Genomic DNA, 19832 nt, shown 5'->3' with positions numbered 1-19832 from the left:
GCACATACACACATACACGCATAGAAAGAAATAAAATTCTGAAGAAAATTTCTGCGAGAGATCGGAAACGCCGTTATTGTAGCGTCACGTATCCAGTAAAAGCTGACAATAGCGTGCATGCCCGGGAAAATATATTTATTCAAATGAGTTTGAAATTAATCGCGCACGCACGGAGCAAACTCGCACGATAACGTCGCCCGTACGTCGTCTAAAATTTTCGCGATAAATTTCGACCGGGCTGGAATCAAATATGTGTTGGTGATCAAACACGACCGGACGATCCCCGGGGTATGCGTGGTAGCCCAAGTATCTCGCCTGGTAACCGCCTGGAACTTGGTCCTTTTGTGTCAGAATTTAGGTGCGCGACATTATCAAATGGCCAGCAGCGCGAAAGCGCGCATCTACCGACTTGTTTAACATTCCAACCGATATACCGGCCGTGAGTGTAACGACGGGTCATTATTCATGAAAAACACGCCGGTTTTTTATCGAGTGGAATTTCCAAAATAAAGCACGCCCCGCAGCCGTTAAGCGGCAGCGCCAAATTAAAAATTCCGCCCGGCGTTCCGGACGCGACCGGCAACGCGGGATTTAATAATAAATAAAATTCGACGAAGCCCGCAAAAGTGTATTTCGCAAGTTCCACCTCTAACAGCTGCAACGAGCGTGAGCTCGTGGCATTCGTTCGTTTGCCAAAATATTGTTGCTCCTGCACCGCGGGATGAATCACGTTTCTCGCAACAACTGGCTTCGATACAACTTTATCGCGCCCGCTTCTTCCGAGCGCGTTTGGATGCGGCGATTTTTAAGGCAATTCTAAAATAATTATCTAGCGTCTTAACGCTAGGTAACAAAGGCGTCTTAATTTTGCGATCAGTCTTAGGTCAGTACTCGTAGTCAGGTCTTATCTTCAAGACCGTTTTAAGATCATCTTTAGATACCCCAATGAAATGCTCCATGCAGCATCTTTAGATAAATTCAAGACGATCTTGAATATAAGATCTGACCACGAATACCTGGAAACACTGACACTAAGAGAGAGAAAACAAACGATTAAACCGAGACAACAGAATAAAATGTGCAGAATAGTGGCGTGAGTCTAGGCGTACGTTTATCTCGATGTGATATTACATGCCGCGCTTTTCTTTCTGCTTTCAGTGGACAAGGGGGTGCTGGATCAGAGCGCCGACAATCAGCAGGTGATCGAGAGATGTTATCCGTTACCACCTCAGAATACCCTGATGCTGTCGGAGCTCCCAGAACCGCCGATTCCGTTGAGCGAGATCGGCCCTATACCACCCCCGCCCATGTTCAGCTCCCCGAGTCCCACTTTGCTGGCGAGACAACGGCAAATCCCGCTCTCGGACTGCGAGGACGAGGGTAAGTGTAATGAAACATTAATGCCGCGGAAGACAAGAGTATTGGAGCAATTAATTGGAGCAATTAATCACATGACAGAGGCTCATCGTCGCTTTATTAGAGTCTCCTGTGTTGGCACGATTCTAAGATGACCGATAAATCAACGCTCCGTATAGCCAGCAACGCGTGCTCCCGCCGTTTCTGTTATTCTGATTTCCAATATCGCGATATAAAGTTATAAAATTACGGCCACGGTAACGACGCGTATCATTATATCGAATTATTTAATACTGTTTATCTCATTACTGGGAATTTCATTCCGCTGTTAATTATCGGTTTGCGCTAATTGATAACCGCAATTTCCTATTGTATCGATGCACTTGTCTTCGTGATGCGTGCTTAGTTATTGACTATCGGTCGCAATGATTGTGTCGTTGAATATCCATAAATTGACTCCCTTCTCCAACGTAACGAGTAATTATATGAATCTGAAAGAGCAATCGACACGCCTGCTTATTATATAAACGTGTTTATATAATAATACATTTATTTGTTACCCGTACAAATCACCCAATTTGTTTTTAAATACATTTACTCGAATTTTTCGAGCTTTGATAAACAAAATAGCCACTCGATCTTCCTGCGCGCGAGCTCTTTAACTTCCACGCGTAAATCGTCAAGTAATCGCGCTTCATTGACTCGAGGCCTCTTGGTTACGCGAGTTTTCTTGCCGCTTGCCCCGACAGATGAGGAGGACGTCGATGTGAAGGAGGAGGACGAGAATATGTACGCCTTCAGGGTGTCGCAGCCAGACCCGGCGATCGACACGTCTCGTGTCGAGGAGATCCCGGCGAAGGAACCCAAGTTCCACGCCGTGCCGCTGAAGAGCGTCCTGAAGAAGCGGGGCTCCGGCAGCGGACCTGGCACGCCGCAGAACACGCCGACGCAGGAGAATAGGCCGCTGACGCTACGCCAGGAGCTCCACGCCTCGTTCAAGTTAGTGCCCTCCTGCGACTCGCAGCGTTCGATTTTACACATGCTCGAATATATCCATCGCTGCGGAAGCGTTCGGCAAGGGAAATCAGAGTCGCCCTTACCCCCAAAATATCCGGACGAGAAGGAAGTCACAAAGCACAGTTCAGAAATGATTAATGATAAAAGAAAGTGTAACGCGACTGCAGATTTTTATTGGGATCTTTCTTTTTTTTGCTAAAAAAATATAATTTATATAAAATTCAGGGCGCAAATGAGGAAAATTTGTGAGAGCGTTTCATACTTGAAAAATCATTCTTGACTCAACTTTGCGTTAAAGCTTTCGATAGGAAAATGTCTCTTTCGTAATGCATCACAAAATTGTTGGAATCGTAAGAGAAGCTCGTAGATCCTATCACTTTGATATAATACTTAACAAAACGGGGTCGTGATAGCATTCAGGGGGCGAAAAAGCCTGGAATGAATGCAAAGGTATTCGTGGATTCCTTTCGAACGCTTTCACACCGAAACTCGAAACTCGCCGTAAGAATCGGGCGCTCTTCGAGAGTCACCCGGCGACAAATTCGTCGGGATAATCCGCTTCCTACGTCGACGACTTTTCTCTTTAATTAAAAATCGTTTCCGTTCTCAAAAGCCCGCTTTCTCGCGGGTCTCTCTCTCTCTCTCTCGCTGTTTGATATCGAAAGCCTCGGAAAGCATCGGATCTAGAAGCAGGCTTCGAGTGGAGCACTGGAGCTCCACCGTGGTATTATTATCGACCTTAATGAACAGAATAAAAAGCAGACGTCGAAGAGCCCTAATTTTTTCCGAACGTAGTCCTTTAATTTCCCGTCTCGTTGCCTGTAGTTTCCTCGGCGGCTTACGTCAACTGCCCGAGGAAATAAATCTTTTGAACCACATTAATCCGAATTTATACAGTGGCAAGTCTCACTTGAAATATGATTTGGCATTAAGATGGCTTTAAGGATGTTAGAATATTAACACGTTGACATATCGGTGGTCTCAATTTTTCAGTGACATCCTGGTAATTACTCTCGGACTAGTGCCATCAAAATACAAAAATATATAGACATACTCTATTTGATATGATAATTTTAATAATTACCTAAATAACAAGGTAAAATAAAAGGTGCATAATTCATATCCCGCGGGGATAAAGTCTTATCGAATGATATCAGACAATACAATTTATCGTTATACATTTATGATAATGAAAAGTTTCTTATGACGTCACAAGAAGGCACGCAAATTGTTGGGGGGGGGGGGGGCAAGCAGCGTGTTAAGCGTACACGTTGTTGCTCGCAACGTTACGATGAGACCGGCAATGCGAGACGGGATTATTAAAGAGACGTACGCTCTCTCAGGCGAGTACTCATGGAATGTAATTCGTGCACCCATCATTAACATGTCAGTAACATGTCAGTCACTAGTAAAGCATCGTATTTTTCTTATGCTTAACCAGAAGGCCACCGTTGAGGCCTAGGATGAGAATATGGTAATTGGGCATTGGTCTAACTAAGCATGCGTGCAAACCGATGTATAATATATATACATATATGTACATATACGTATTATGTATACATATTGTCTTTACGTCTTTGTCTTACGGCGCGGTCGATCGCGAGAGAAGCAAAGTGTTGTACGAACCTCTCCTCCTCTCTTTTTTACTCAGTGACTCCCTTTCGCGAGTCACGCGAGCGCCGTGAGCATGGCAACGCGCGTCCGAGCGTTTTAAGCATGAGAAAACCTTAGGGAAACCCATGGAAAATCTCTCGTCTTACGCTTGCCACGCCGCACCATTCGATTACGCACGACACACCACGTGAGTCGAATATCGCGCGAGAGACGGCCGAGTTCGTTCCAGGTTTTTTTTTTCCTTTTCGCGCACGGAGATCCATCTCGCGAGTCCATCGGCCGACGGTGTCGCGACCGCGCAGTTTCACCTGCGCAATTTGCGTAAGTCGGATAATTACGGTGAGAGAGCAAGCGTCGGTTGATTCCGCTCCTGTGAGTACACGACTTTCTCCCCCTCGGTACATTTATCTTCAAGTTATTCGATTATCCCGATTGTATTTTGTGTGCCCCTGTTAATCCCGTTATACCAAGAAAAGCATGTAGCCCTTTCTATGCAGGGTGTCCCAGGAGGAAAGGTCAATATTCTGGGAGGTGACAGTATCGGTCATGTTAAGCAAAAATGTGCATATGAACATACGTTCCCCACTGTTTCCGAGATAGAGCTACTTGAATGTCTCGTGTATTCACTTTTCTTCTGCACACTTCACTCTCCATTCAACCCCATAAACAAAAATCCAATGGGGGCCGATTAGGGAAAGTGACGTTGAGGCGTTGCATCATAAATCGAGTATAATTAGGAGGAGCTCCGTCACGCTGAAAGTACATAAGACGCCGTGTGGCCAAAGGAACGCGTCTTCTAGTTGTTCTGGTACTGCATTTCACTGCAAAACGTGTCCACTCTAAATTCCGCGAAATTATAATGGAAAAAGGTGACTTTTCTTCCACTTTAAGTAAACGCGAAATTAAAGCGGAATTGCGTATACAGGAAATTGTCCTAATAATAATGTCCTGTATAAATAGAAATTTAGCACATTTTTTTCCCCCGATATATTGTAAAAAAGAAAATGTCACCTAGAAGACAATATTTCATTAGACCATGTTTTGTCTATTCGCCGCAGTCACATGCGGTACATTTATCGCGATAGTTACCGCGTCTATCCACTCCCATATTGCTCCGCAACAATTAGCGACGAAACTATTAAGCTTATTAAACTGTGTAATCGAGACGAAAACCGCCGAGTAACCGAGGCGACTGGGAGCTACATACTCTAACAAATTGAGCGACAAAAGAAAATCAGGTGCCATGGTCACGTAACTCTTGTCCGCTTTAAATGTGTGACCAGATCCTTTACAATATCCGTTATAATGTCTGTCTTAACCATTACCGGTATAACCATTACTGGTCCTACTTACATAAAGGATTTTATATAATGAATAAAGTGTCATATTAAGAATTCCACCAGTCATGCTTAAATCAAACGGACATACGAGAAACCCGTTTTAATATTGAATATCAGTTATAAAATATAACGGAAATATAATTGTTCTTTATACATAAAAAGGATATGTTTTGCAGTGTAGCAGAAATTCCACGTGATTTCGTCCTGTCACACGATCTTCTAAAATAACGGTATTTGCAAAGTAATTGTGCAACTGTACAATCAAATAGCTCTATTTCGGAAACAGTAGGGAATGGGACGTATATTCATATGAACATTTTTGCGTAGAATGACCGCTACTATGACCTCCCAGAATATTGACCTTTTCTCCTGGAACAGCCTGTATATTAAATACTAATTACCCTCTAAAGTTTTTGGAGTGAAAATAGAACCGTGAAGTGAAATGTTCGCTCTATTGGTGTAAATATTCACTCTAATGGAGCCAAATATTTGCTCGGATAGAGTGAATATTTCACCTCCGCGGTACTATTTTCACTCGAAAACTTTAGAGAGTACTTCTGCGATGTACCTGACCTTTAAATATGTTGTATGTAATGATGGATAAAACCGTTGTATTAATTATAATGAATATTACATTCTTGTCTGTAACTTCTTCTCTGCCGTACCGCAATTTCTGTAAGAAAACAGAGGAAAACTTACGAGCAAGATACTATCCCGTAATTTTAATTATAAAATTTTGTTTTTAATCCTGCATCTCTGTGGGAGTTACTTATTAAAAAAGTTTATGTCCTTTTTATCGATATTGAGTTAAAAATGTATATATATCTCACGTCTCTCTACACGAATCTTAAGCACGTTGCAGCAAGAAACGACAGTACTGCGGGAGCTTTCGTTCGTATTACATTATTGCAGCTTTGATGCTTTAAGCGCGCCGGCTTCTTAACTTAGAAAATATTTTACCCGAGGCACACCTCGCTTCTGACGTCACGCACTCCGCTTGAGAGAAAAAAAGAAATAAAACATTTTTAGCATTAAAACTAGGATATAATTGGCACGGGTTTGTAGTGTGCCTCACGTTTGGTCTCTCGCGAGAAGCTCGATAATTTCGCAGTATTAATCAATCTTTAGGCACGTGAAGCGCAACCGCAAAGAGCAGATGAAAAGTCCCGGCAAATTTTGGAAGTCACTGCAATATTACAATGCAAATATTATGAGAGGTTCTTGCGACAAACTGTTACGAGGAGAGAGAAAAAAAAACTTGTCAGGAACACAGTCAGGCGCTCGTGTTAAATATTCGTGAAACACTCGCCGTCTCCTGGCGCTCCTCCCGTTCCCGGAAGAAATTTTGCCGCGGTAACTTCCAAAGTTTAAGTCGAAAATGTTCTCGATGCAAGCAGCAGCAGCAAGGTAGTGTGGCGCTCACGGATCGATCCAAGAACAGCGAGTTCGAGCACGTTGAATGCGCCGGGAGTCGCGTTAATTTCCATAGTTATCGCAATTAACGTCCGATCGGGTGTTTTTCCCACGTTGCCCCGAGTTCCCGCGATACATTTTCCCCGTCGCGCGAACGTGTCGCCGGCTTTAGACTCGCGCGCGATACGATCAATAAAGTTCGCGGGTGCGACATTCAACGTGTCGAACGGCAACGGCAACCGGACTTGGGTGGACGGTGGCGAAATACGCGCGAGAGTCTGTCGTTTCACGTGGCGTGCCCCGTTGTTCCTGACGTGTCACACACGCCACTGCATCTCTCCACTCGTTCCTTCCCCCGCCCTCCCCGGCATATACCCCATTCGCATCTCGTTCTCTTGGTAGCACCGTAGAGTAGACACCATTGAACTATAGCCATACTGGAACGAGCACTGCCTACCCCTTCATAGTATCGAGCGGTCAGAGAGAGATAGTTAAGCTGGGACTAGAGACCCTGTAATCAGAGACTGGCCATAAGAGAGTTCGTTAAATTCCTGTGATTGAGAGAGAAACATTGGCTATCTCACTCTTCTACGATTCTATGATCGTAGAAAATCGCTGGAATTTGACAACCTCTCTTATGGCCAGTCTCTGATTACAGAGTCTCTAGCTGGGACCGTGTTGTCTCTTTTAACATCTCTTCTGCGGCTGAAATAAAGTCACGTGAAGTGAGTCTGACCGCACGAAAACAACGGAGTGCTCCTTCCAGTATGTTTAGTTCAATGGTAGACACATTGGTTCACGTAGCATCGGCCAGCGATCGCTGGCACCACCGCAGCCCCGCATTAACGATCTCGTACGTGCCTCGTTCTTTCAGCAGTCGACCGGTGAGATTCGGCCTCGCTCTACCCTGCACATTGGAGAACAAGGAGAACGCGAGGCCTTACGTCATCCGAGAAGACGTGGACGGCGACCCCGGCGACGGCCAGGTCCTCTACAGGGATGATTACGACGACGAGAAAAGTGAGTGTCTCCGCTACCGATCGCAATTAGACATTTAATTGTTCGGCGATCGTCCCATGAAAACGTCCACCGACTCGAGAGATCGTACAGGCCTGTGTCCACGATGCTAGAACTCGAGCCAAGTTTTCTAGTTCTGGAAATGTGTTTTGGAATAGCTGCAAGTTGATTGGTTACACATTTGTCGAAGCTCGAACTTGGACCAAGTTCTAGCGTCGTGGACACAGGCCTTTACTGTCGTGGTAAATTATTCCGTCGCACGGTCGCACATCGATCGAGAGGCAATCTATGTCACGCACATAGAATACTCTGAAGAAATTATTAATCATAATTATTAATTGATTATTAATTGAAATATTAAAGCTGATAACGAAATGGTTATTTATATGACGATTAATTATTAACGATAGATATTAATTATTATTAGTACATACCTCAATTTAGTTTACGCAAAACACATGAAATATGCACCAGAGAACATAATAAGCGAGGTAGTATCGTGACACAGTTTACGTCGCGATAATCAATGTAAATAGTGGAATGAGCTTTGCAAGTCGACTTTTCCCTCGATGTTTTTGGCGCACGTGCTTGCCTGTCGGCAATCAATTAGGCAGATAGTAACTTCATGTTGCTCCGCGAGGAATTTTGATGGACGCCCGTGCTCGTTGATGAAAAACTACAGTCGCGATCGCGCTGATCGATGAGGCTCTCCCGGCGAGAGTCAATCGCGTAGTTTTTCGCGAAAAATAAATATGCTACGCGGCCCTTCGAAGATCCACATCGAAATTCCGCCGCGAGCGGAAGCTTAAATCGCGTCGGCGCCCGCGTGTGCATCGCGATAAAGATGCACGGTCACGAGTGCAGTTACGCGAGAGAGCGAGGGGCCATGTTTATTTCACGCCCCCGCTCATGCAATTTTCCATCGAGATATGAGGTTTCAAACTCCCGACGTGATTCGGTTGAATAGACTTCCGAACGAATTCATAAATAGTCCCGTGTATTCGCGATAACGTTCTCCTCCCGCGAGCGGCAACCGAGACACGCATCGGCGGACCGCTCTAAATCTCGAAGACACAGTTGCGGGGGAAAAAGCTGAGTCAATCGCAGGTGCTGGGCAAACTTTGCGGAGAAAAAAGAAGCCCGGGGAAACTCGGCACGCGGATGGGCTTTCAAACATTTGCGAGGGTTGCGAAAATTCGAAAGAAAGTGGAAACTTGGATGTGCCGGCGTCGAATAATCAACGTAAGCGCCCCTCAAAGAACTTGAGATTCAGTGCTTTTGCATTTAGCACTTCGCTGAATGAATTTGTTCGTAATTCATGGCATTGAGCGCCAGACAGAGGGAATTCGCTTAATCGTTAAACGTCCGGGATCGAATTTTAATATGCTCCTCTTGCAAGATTCGTGCTTCGATTCTCCGCCCTGCTTCAGGAGATTGCGCATAGGCAATTAATAATTCGCAGTGGGAGGATTTGTACAGGGTGTCCCAGGATGAAAGGTCCATATTCTGGGAGGTGATAGTATCGGTCATTTTAAGCAAAAATGTTCATATGAATATATGTCCCATTCCCCACTAAATCTCGAAGTTTCCGAGATAGAGCTACTTGAATGTCTCGTGTATTTACCTTTTTCCGTACACTTCATCCTTCGTCCAACCTCATAAACGTCTACGGGAATTTACTCTTATACGTCTGTTGACTGTTGTGCTGATAACACTGTAAAAATGTTCAGAATGTCGAACGAGCAACACGCTACGTTCACACAAGAGTTGAAAAATGCATTGTAAACGATGAAATTTTTGAAAATTTCTTATAATCTATAAAAAGCGTATCACTTGAACAATAAATATTAGAAATAGTATGTAGTAATAATAATAATAATGATCTAAATTGAATTCCCCTTAGGGTTACAATCTCTACATTCTTTCAACTTATTCTACTCCTTAATCTAAAACTACGACTTAAATCTACAACCTATACCATATCTCTCGAGGGTTTGCGAGTTTTCTCGCTCTCCCTTTCTACCGTTCACACGCACACACACACACACAAACACACGTCTCCTCCTCTCCAGGACTTCCACTTCCTATTGCCTTACTTATTCATTTTCGTAGAATATTTCATAGAATATTCATTTTCATATTCGTTTTGCTTTGGCCCGTCGCCTCCCCCGCACACCCACACACACACACCCCCACACCCACACCCCCCACACACACCCACACCAACCACAACACCCACACCCCTACTCTCTCTCTCTCTTCCCCCTCCCCCCTCTTCCAACTCCCCATCTCCCTCCTTCTTGTACTTTCCTTCCCTCCTCTCTCTTTCCTTTTCTACCTCCCTCACCCACCATTCTCCCTCTCTAATAGTACGTAGTATTTCTTTCTTGTCAGTAATTTTGCAACTGTGTATCGAAATAGCTTTATCTCGGAAACAGTGGGGAATGGGACGTATATTCATATGAACATTTTTGCTTAAAATGACCGATACTATCACCTCCCAGAATATTGACCTTTCCTCCTGGGACACTCTGTATAATCGGCGTGATGCGAAAAGAGAATAATCTGTGTACCCGCGCGGACATTTGCCGCGTCGACGGCAGCGCAGATTAAACGTCCCGCGGGAGCATCGCGTTGATTTTCCCACGATACATCCGCGCGATTGCTCAACGCTTTAAATCAGTCTTCAGCGACCGGACTAATTATACTCGCGCCGGACTGCGCGTATGTGTTTGTGAGCGGTCGCTTAAGAGGTGGTTTATATTAATCCCCGAAAATAGCTGGCACGCCGCTCAGTTTCTGCTCGCTCTTCCGCCCGGATTTATCGCCGCGCGGATTTTCGCTCTCGCTAGAGTTAAACCGCGCGGGCAATCGCGAAGTTACTCCCTCGAGTTAAGTCGATCCCTCGATTCCTACGTCCGCTCATTTCGAATTTGCTCTCGCGAAACGATGGAATTGTAATTCCCGAAGTTGGAGTTTAAAGGCCACGTGATGAGAAACGATCAGCGCGAAGATAATTAATATCGTCGCGGCGACGGGTCTCGATCCCTCCGGACACGCTTCGTGCGCTTTTCGCCTCGAAAGCGCGTCTGTAGGAGAGGAGAGACGGAGCGAGAGATACGGATGCTGTCGATATGGACCGCGTCGACGGTGTCGATCGTCTGCGCCTCGACCGAGCCGGCCGAACACGCCCCGCTGCTGTTGCATCGCAGCTTCAGCTGCTCGTTGATCATGGAGGGTAATTAATCAGCAATCGTGACGTGCGATCGGACGCGAAATTAATTAACATCGATGCGCACTTGAATGGGCGTCTGTGCGAAATTCACTCCGGACTTAATATGCTCATTTAAATCCACCGTGTTACGAAATAAGAAGGGGGGAATCATTTAAGACGTTAAATAATTATCCTGAGATTAACTTATTTCCATGTTTTTTTTCCTTTGAAAATGAAGGCAATTTATCCCGTGACACATGTTTTTTTTTTCGCGTATCGCGATATATGCGGCGAGTAGAATAGATTAATGAGTTAATCGCAGATTCGACACCGTCTGTCTCGATAGGCCGTTTGGCAGCCAAGATCGCGCGCTGCCAGGAATCGCTCTCGCTGAAACTCGCCCTCAGGCCGGATAGACAGGAGCTCATCAACAGGAACATCCTTCAGCTGCAGACAGACAATGAGAGGCAGGAGACGAAAGAGGCCATTGGCGCCAAGCTTATCAGGTGAGAGACTTGTTCGTCTTATCAAATAACGTTGGCGTGATTGCGCCAAGAATAAGAGAGCTTCGAGTACACGTTTGTCTGTATTTTCGTCAAAGCCCTCGTCATGCTTGCAAATTGGCACGTCGTAACGAATCCGCCTCGTCTAACTTAAAATTACGTTCAACTAACGATCCACTTGAAGGAATATCGTGGGATCCTCCGGTGAGTTAGGAAATTGTAATAAATTCCCACTCGAATAATCACGTCGTCAGTTGATTATGAAAATATAATTACTGTAAAATATCTTGGCGCGATGTAATGAGAGCTGTGTAAAAATCAGCCGGAGATAGAATGTCGATAGAATCTCGTTATCATCCTGCCTTCTTGATGTTTTAATATTCGCGACCCGGATAATCTCGCTATTTTTCTTCCCTCGTCAAAGAATTCATTATTAAAAGAATTTTTCAGTAATAATGGAAGTGCGTATACGTGATTTCTGGGATACCTATTCGTTTCTCCGCCCCCTTCTTTTCCTGTCGACGTCAGTCCGTCACGACTGATCCGGCTCATGTGAAAACGAGCTTGAAATAACAGCTGTCTCTCGAAAAGATTACGCGCGAATAATAGGACGAGTGGTCTCGCGGTGAATCACATTGTTTGCACAAAGCGGATGCCTCGTTCTCTCCCTCGAATATCTCTCGCTCGCTCGCGAAGGAAGATTAAAGCGGCCGATGAACTTGCATTGATTCTCGTACCATTTTCATTTCAGGCGGCTGAGCATGCGGCCGACCCAGGAGGAACTTGAGGAGAGGAACATTTTGAAAAGTAAGTTCGCTCTGTTCTCTTTAATTTTGAACAATTGAGGATTCCGAGATCGTTTACGTTGTTTCAAAGCTAAATTTAAGAGGAAAGCCACTCAAAATCCTAGAAAAATCATCTACGTTTTCATTCGAAATAACAATGTTTATGATCGCGCGTGTTTCCTGTCAAATCGAATTGCGAGTCAAATTCTAATTGTTCTTTCCTCTTCCTTTTCAGAGCAAAGTCCCGCCGAGGAAAAGAAGCAGAAGGAAGAGAAGAAACGCTATCTTCTGCGAAAGCTGAGTTTCCGACCGACTGTTGAAGAGCTCAAGGAGAAAAAGGTGAAACGAAAACGTTGCTTCCCTAAATCCTCGCGTTTTTGTTGTGCTACCTGTCTTTTTTTTTTAGATAGAGATTGACCATAAGATACATCGCCGCGAGTTTAACTGATAGTTTATCGTGCCTCATTTTGCGGAGACGCTATTTTCTTCCTGATAAGAGTCACAATTTACGATAAAGTTATAGCAGCGAAAACCAATAAACTTATCGTCTCCGGTTCATTCTACAGATTATCAGGTTCAACGACTATATCGAGGTAACGCAGGCTCACGATTACGACAGAAGAGCCGACAAGCCTTGGACACGATTAACTCCGAAGGACAAGGCTGCCATTAGGAAGGAGTTAAACGAGTTCAAGAGTTCGGAGATGGCCGTTCACGAGGACAGCCGACACCTCACTAGGTACTTGACACCCAACGAATTTTAAAGCGGAACCACTTTGAAAGCAGTTGACACTAAATCAGCATTTTGCTAAAGTATCCCGCGAAATATATGCAGTCTTGTAAAAGTCAAATTAGAACATGTAGGATGAATTTCGTTTTGAATTACCAAAAACGAAACTATGCTCGATAAAATTGAATTACCCGTTGGAAGTCGTCTCAAAGAGTAAAGCCTATCAAAGTCAGTGAAAACCTCTGCAATTATTTTCCAATTTTGCAGTTTTCCAATTATATATACATAATTATATCCAATTATATATATATATATAATTGGAAAACTCTTGATACTTTTTATAATCTTCATTATTAATATATTTACATATACGTGGATTTATATACATGCTTTCGTAATTAACGCTTGGTTTTCGCTTGCAGGTTCCATAGGCCATGACAATTGCAATGTGTTGAGGTGCTACAGTGTGGTGCGGGTATACGTGAAGGTGCAGTGTGGTGGCTTCATGTTGAGGCTGGATGAAGAAAGAAGGAAGAGTCGGCTAATCGTTACTTCCGGATTTAAGGCCGGAACGCGCGATACTCGTCCGATCGGTGACGGTGATTTCTTTGACGTTGCTGCGTCGTGTCGTTCGTCGTTGTCGCCAAATTCACTGGCACTTCTTCCGTCATCGTCATTTATACACGCCAGCGACAAACGCCACTATGACGTCGACGAAGATTGTGATAGGGTGACTCGCCGCCCCCGTCGAAGAGGACTTGGCGGGTCGCTCGCCGATTTCTTTTCAAGGGTCGTTCACACCCGTGCTTGGCCGAACGATTGTTCACGCTTTCCGACAACTACTCTTCATCTTTGTATCTTCGACACTGATCTCGTTATAGTACACGCGCCGCGGCGTTTGTATTCTCAAGATATCTTGGAAATATTCTTAAATCTTTGCGCGATAAATTCTCAAGTAGTTACGCTACGCGCGAGTATCTCCTTCCGCATTAAACGACATCATTGAAGCTTAAAACTGCGATCTGCCCTTCGGGTTCAGCTCTTAAAAGCTTGCCGTTGTGAAAATCAAAACGCTGTATAGTAAGTAAGACTTTTTTATCGAAACGCTCACGTGTGTCCGCATATTTACGCTGAATAAGATCGGTCATTTTTAATTACATATCCTGTTCATCGACATTTCTTGTTACGAATTTTTTTTAATTTGTTCTTGTATATATTTAAGAATTATGTGAGATACGTGAATACACGTTTGTACACGGATGTATTTTAGCGATAAAGAGATTACGGTGGGAGCAGCGCGTGCCGCACGCATACTGATGCGTGAGAACATATAGATTAATCGCGTTTAAAAATTGCGCGTGAGCCTTCGGCGCAATGCTATGGACACTACGAGCGCGCGTGTGAACATACCCTTAAACGTGTAAACACCATTTTGCAATCAAGCTAGCTCATCAGTGTCACCTGGCATCATTGTATATGTAAATGTCTCTCGAGTTTTGAGCCATTGTAATACAGAGATATGTGATATGTCTCGTTGATATCACGAAAAAAAAAGAAGAATACTCGAACCCTGTAACGAATATTCGAGGAAGTACATCACATTACAAGCGACATATATCTCGTAAATAACGAGTCGAGTAAAGTGAGTTCGGTTTAGTTAAAAAAAAAATGTTTTAGTATTAATATTTTTATACGTTGACGAATGAACAGCAGAGAGTTTCCGCAAAATCATTTTTCGATATAACCCTCGTTTTTAATGATTAAGATTGTTCGGCTGACGTCCGAAGATGTGATTTACGATAATTCCATGTTCTCACGTTTTTCGCGCGGTCCGCGCAGAGAGTATTCATTGCTTGAGACTTCACTAACACTATTGCGTACGTAGTTCGTTATTAAGCTCTTCGTAATACATCGCGCGAGGAATGAAAACAGCCATTCAGTGTCTAACGACAATCGGTCGACTGCTCGATCGTCAAAACTGTTTTCCTTTACTGCCAGGTATCACTCTCTCGTGGAGCTGCCTTGAGGAGCAAGCGCTTACGATTATCTAAAGAAAAAAAAAATACTAAAAGGTAAAATTGGACGTACTCCGTTCGTGGGAAATCAGAAATGCATTGTGCAATTAAACTTTGTACAGGAATTAGGTAGGGTGTACATTAGTGACTATTATTATCATCATTGTTATATCGATAATATCGCTATAGGGACGCTCTACGGTCCTCGTTAATTTCGATCGCGTGCGTGCTTTAATCGCGGCAGTGTTAACAAATTCATTAAGAGCAGACACGGTTGTTGTTCCGTATTCGTTGAGCGCGAATAAATTCACGGTAAAATATCGTTTGAAAAATAAAAACGATTGAACGCATTTACGATAAATACGTACGTTCACTACGTCTTTTGACGGATACGTTTACTTCGAATGGCCCGATAATGGAAGAAAAATATATATTATATATTAAAAGTTCGGGATCGCGTCTGATCGGCTACTTATCGGATTAATTTACGCTCGCGTCAACCACACCGGAGCATCAACGACAATTACTCTGCTCATGTAAAAGCAATCTGATGGGTCAAGTGGATTTGTAGTTCTAACAATAAGTTATAGACCTGTCTATAATACCGACGGGTGAGAAAATAAAATTGAATTAGGCAGAATTAGCGCTAACTGACGCCCGGTGACGACCGGGCTCTTAGTAATCGAAATTCATACGAGCCCGTTGTTCTCGACAGAGAGTTAGAAGGAGGAAAAAGAATAGTCGCATTAAAAACGCCATATCGCGCGCAAATTTGTATCTAGAGTCTTAGCTGATCGAAAGAACGAAGTCCAACGACGAAGGAGGAAGAATAGGTGAACGACACGAAGACACGTGCCTCGGTGTGCGATGTCTTGCACGCTTATCTCTGGAAGCTTCTTGCATTCCCCTCCCCGCTTGTCCTACCCCAGTTGTGCGAAACCGACCCTCCTGCTCACGTCACCGTTAACGCGACGGAGGTCCGTCGCACCTCCTTGATGTGGAGTACCGGCGAGCGAAACCAAGAGACAGAAACAGAAGAGATCGCGAGCCACGATCTTGCGCGACAGGCGGAATCCACGGCAGCGGTGAGTAAAACGAAGTCGCGGTCGACAGTCTACTTTCCTCTCCTCGTTTAGAAATCCTAGTTTTTAACGATCGTCCAATGGGGTGAGAGGATCGGTGTGTAATGTGTCGATCTTTCTCTTAACCCGTCGGTGAACTCAGCTGTTCGATATTAATTCGTCAACTTCGAGGTCGTCGAAGGTATAAAGGACGAGACGCCTCTACCTTCGGGAAATACCACGAAGAAGTACGTCATAAGGAACGTCATAAAATAATAAGCAGGGAGATTAAAGTGTCTCTCTCGTTCCATTGGTCGAGCGCTGTGGCTACCATGTAGTCGACAAATATATCCATTTCCGGATTGCCTGGGTCGGTACGAGTGCGTGCCCGCGTGTGTGTGCGTGAATAATGGGCATGGAGAGAAAGATGGGAGTGAAAGAGAGAGAGAGAGAGAGGGAAGGTGTGCGTATGAGATTACGAACAAATACTTTAGGAAGAGAGTGGTCGAAATTTGAATGGAGCGTCTCTGCGACAGACTTTTTTTTTCCCCCCGAGCTACGTTCGAAAGCGTATCTGTTATGTCGTGCTGCGTACATTTTTGTAAGAGAACGCCACAAAGAGTCACGCGCACACGTTAGAAGTTAAATCTAAAAGGAAAACCGGCAGCCGTTTCCACGTCGGAGTGTATAGCGGTAAAGTTGTTCAACTCGAGAGAGTCAGGCGAACTAAAAGCTTGCGACGAACTAAACGTGAATAAATAACGAAATTTCTTCTCCAGTCAAGTCAGATTTAATTTCGTTTAAGGAACGTTAAACTCGAGATAAAAGTTTAACATAAAAAATAACGGGTTTCAAAAGTTTCTAAGAGATTGCAACAAGAATAGCGTTGCGTCAACGTGAATGTTTCATCAAATCACGGAGATTAGCGTTAAATAATTAGGTACCGTTGACGGAGCACTTTCGTCGCGTTCGAACAAGTAAATGACTGTTTTCAAGTGGGGAGGACTGCATCTACTGTGGAACGGCGTTCTCGAACGTAGCTCCACGTCCTCACATCTGTTCGAAGCGTCCACTCTCTGAGCGTGGAACAAAGGCAGGAGAACTATTTAAAAAAAAAAACACGACATGCGAAACATATGTCTAATAATGAATGGTTTTGTGTATGTACATATTAATATATAAATATATATATACATATATTCGCATATTGTAAAACACCGTGATAGGAGAGAGAGCCCACTGCTACACGCTACACGAATACGCAATGTGTAAACGGTGAATACTTATAAATACTAATTTTTAGATAACGGCGCGCTCTAAATGCAAAACAATACACCATATACATATATAAATATTATACATATAAATATATATATATATATACATAGATATATATGACGCGTACAAGCAGTATGTGCATTTTCCAGCACAGATAGTTGGTATTTTGTGTACAAAACTGAAAAAAACAAACAATTGTTGGACATTCTCTGGAAACGCGCCGAGTTCGAGGCCGCGCATCGTGACGGAGGCGAAGGGATGACGAAGTTAACGCGAGTCTCCATTGCAATCGCATCGCCGAACGGTTCAACAACGGGACGATCGGCCGATCGACGGCGCGGAACGGCACGAACGCGCGTCGCGAACACGTAGTTACTTCATATATCTCATCCCATCTGAATATAATGATATTATCGTCCACAAGTTTAGCGCATTCTCTCTCTCTCTCTTTCTCTCTCTCTCGTTCGCATTCTGCTCGACGACGCGCGTCCGAACCGTTCTTCTCTCGTGTTTCGCACCGCGCACAAGCGACGCACCATTTGTTCTGCAAAATAAATCCGAAAACGTCTTGAGATTAATTTTCCCTTTCTTTAAAGTTCCAACGAACCTTCGACTTGTATTTAAAAAAAAAACCGAATACCCCATCTAAAAGAATACAGATCTCTCGCGACGTTTCCCGAAAGAAGCTAAGAAGTTGTCTCGCGGTTTGCGGAATAGCGAAAGTCCCGCGCACAGTGGAGTCGGACTGTAAAAAGAAGAGCGGAAGGAAGTGAATTTACACGAACCGAACCGTGAAAACGGACGGAGTCTACTTGTATCATATAGCGTCTTACTAGTGAAGCATTGTAACGACAGTAACAATAAGGAGTCGTAGCGATTAAAGAGCAAGCGCGTGAGGGAGAGAGCGTAGATGCGGCGGTGCGAGCCGGTGGTTCTCCAGTTCTCCAACCCTTTCCGCGACGCTGAGGAGCCTCCGGTACCGCGACTGCGAGAATAGGCTTGGGGTAGCCCGACGTGGGATACTCGTCGCACGAAAAATCTCCGCTCGGGCTTGAATCTGCCAAAGGGGAGGCGCGCAAGTGTCGTACGAGGGTGCGAAATGTCCGAGGAGGAGACGAATAAGCCGAGTATCCGGCGCGAAGGGCGAGCCTAGAGATTTTTACCAAAATGACCGTGCGAAGGTAAAGACAATTCACGGCTAGACGTACAATTTGTTCCGTTTCGCGAATGAACACTCGCGGTCTGCGACGAGAAGCGGCGTTCGGTCACTCGGGATGAAATTTTGCATTTTGCCGTCCGCGACCCTGCAGATCTGATCCCCGGCTTCTTTCGTCGCGATCGTACGTACAATAGGTATAATCGTCGTTTCCGGAACGCGCGACGGACAAGGTGTTGGCGACTGCGCCTCCGTGGAGGATGAAATTGATCTCCCCGCGTCTCTTTTATTATCGCGCATTTCGACCGGACGCGAGGATTATCGATAGGACAAAGGGTTCGGACGTTTAGTTTAGGACAGACGTTTCTCTTGTTTTTTTTAAAAGCAATGCGCAGAGAGGCGCTTGAATAATTATTCTGCGCTAGCGACGACTAGCGACGTAACTATTCGCGCCTCGCGTCGCCGCCGCATCATTGAAAACTTACGTTCGCATTGTTTTTAAGAAACAACCACCAGGCGCGCTCTCGCACGCGCGAAGCGTGCTTTTCTTTCCACTCGGTTCGTCCGCCGATATTGAGCGTCGTTCGGTTCATAACATTCGGCCAACGATCGAATGCTGACGCGTTGCACGGGACGTAATTTGGAAAAATTGTATTATATATATCGAAACCGAAAGATCCTCTATATGTAAGAATAATGATGTATATATATATATTAATTATTACACACGGTAAATATGGATTAATTGCACTCTCGTGAGAGAAGCTGCCCCGCTGATCCAATGAAAGAATCAAGAACGCACCGAGAACCGGTAACGAGGTAGAGAAAAAAAAAGAGGAAATTCACCAATTTATAAATATATATAAATATATATAAGTATATATGTATATATATTTATGTATGCATATAAAAGAGAAAAGAGCACGTTGTTCTCACATTCATTTCGAAAGACGCTGCGTTTCTGATCTAGATCCAGATTTTTGTTTCGTTGTTAGTTTGTACGCACTACGATTATCGCAACTTATTGTATTATCGACGAGATACTGTAACAAACAAAAATACTGTTAACTATTCTTAAAAAAATTAAAACTTTTGTAAACTGAGACCAAACGGTTGGCGAAGACTTCACTCATTTGCGGATTCCTTTTCCAGATATCTGAATGACTCCTCCGGCCTACACCACATTTACACATACACTACATGCACACGTGACAAAGCATACGATGAATCAAACTACATCATTGACTTGCTCGACTTGGCAAAAGTCTCATCTGAATTAGTCAAATATTCAATCTAGCGATGCGAGGTGCAGCTGGATAAATGGATGAACCTG

At 44.2% G+C, this 19832-nt stretch overlaps 1 protein-coding gene across 12 annotated transcripts in view; it reads left to right on the top strand.

Annotated features, from left to right (window-relative positions):
- The window catches only part of LOC105568553 (phosphatase and actin regulator 4B), a 215443-nt gene extending 198536 nt beyond the window's left edge, over positions 1-16907 (top strand). For 9 of the 12 annotated variants that reach the window (XM_012024309.1, XM_012024312.1, XM_012024311.1 and 6 more), the window contains 9 exons: positions 1159-1380; positions 2106-2355; positions 3815-3847; positions 7615-7760; positions 11294-11477; positions 12226-12281; positions 12495-12598; positions 12826-12998; positions 13412-16907. In XM_012024309.1, coding sequence (XP_011879699.1) covers positions 1159-1380; positions 2106-2355; positions 3815-3847; positions 7615-7760; positions 11294-11477; positions 12226-12281; positions 12495-12598; positions 12826-12998; positions 13412-13427 — 1184 coding nt within the window. In that variant the 3' untranslated portion in view covers positions 13428-16907. The remainder of the gene's footprint in view (positions 1-1158; positions 1381-2105; positions 2356-3814; positions 3848-7614; positions 7761-11293; positions 11478-12225; positions 12282-12494; positions 12599-12825; positions 12999-13411) is intronic. The other 3 variants (XM_012024305.1, XM_012024306.1, XM_012024307.1) reach the window with 3 other exon arrangements.
- The last annotated feature ends 2925 nt before the right edge of the window (positions 16908-19832 follow it).

This window comes from Vollenhovia emeryi, unplaced genomic scaffold (assembly GCF_000949405.1).
Source record: "Vollenhovia emeryi isolate VEMERY1.0 unplaced genomic scaffold, V.emery_V1.0 DF939128.1, whole genome shotgun sequence".
In the NCBI taxonomy this organism is placed as follows: domain Eukaryota; kingdom Metazoa; phylum Arthropoda; class Insecta; order Hymenoptera; family Formicidae; genus Vollenhovia; species Vollenhovia emeryi.
This window is presented reverse-complemented; position numbering and strand designations above follow the sequence as displayed.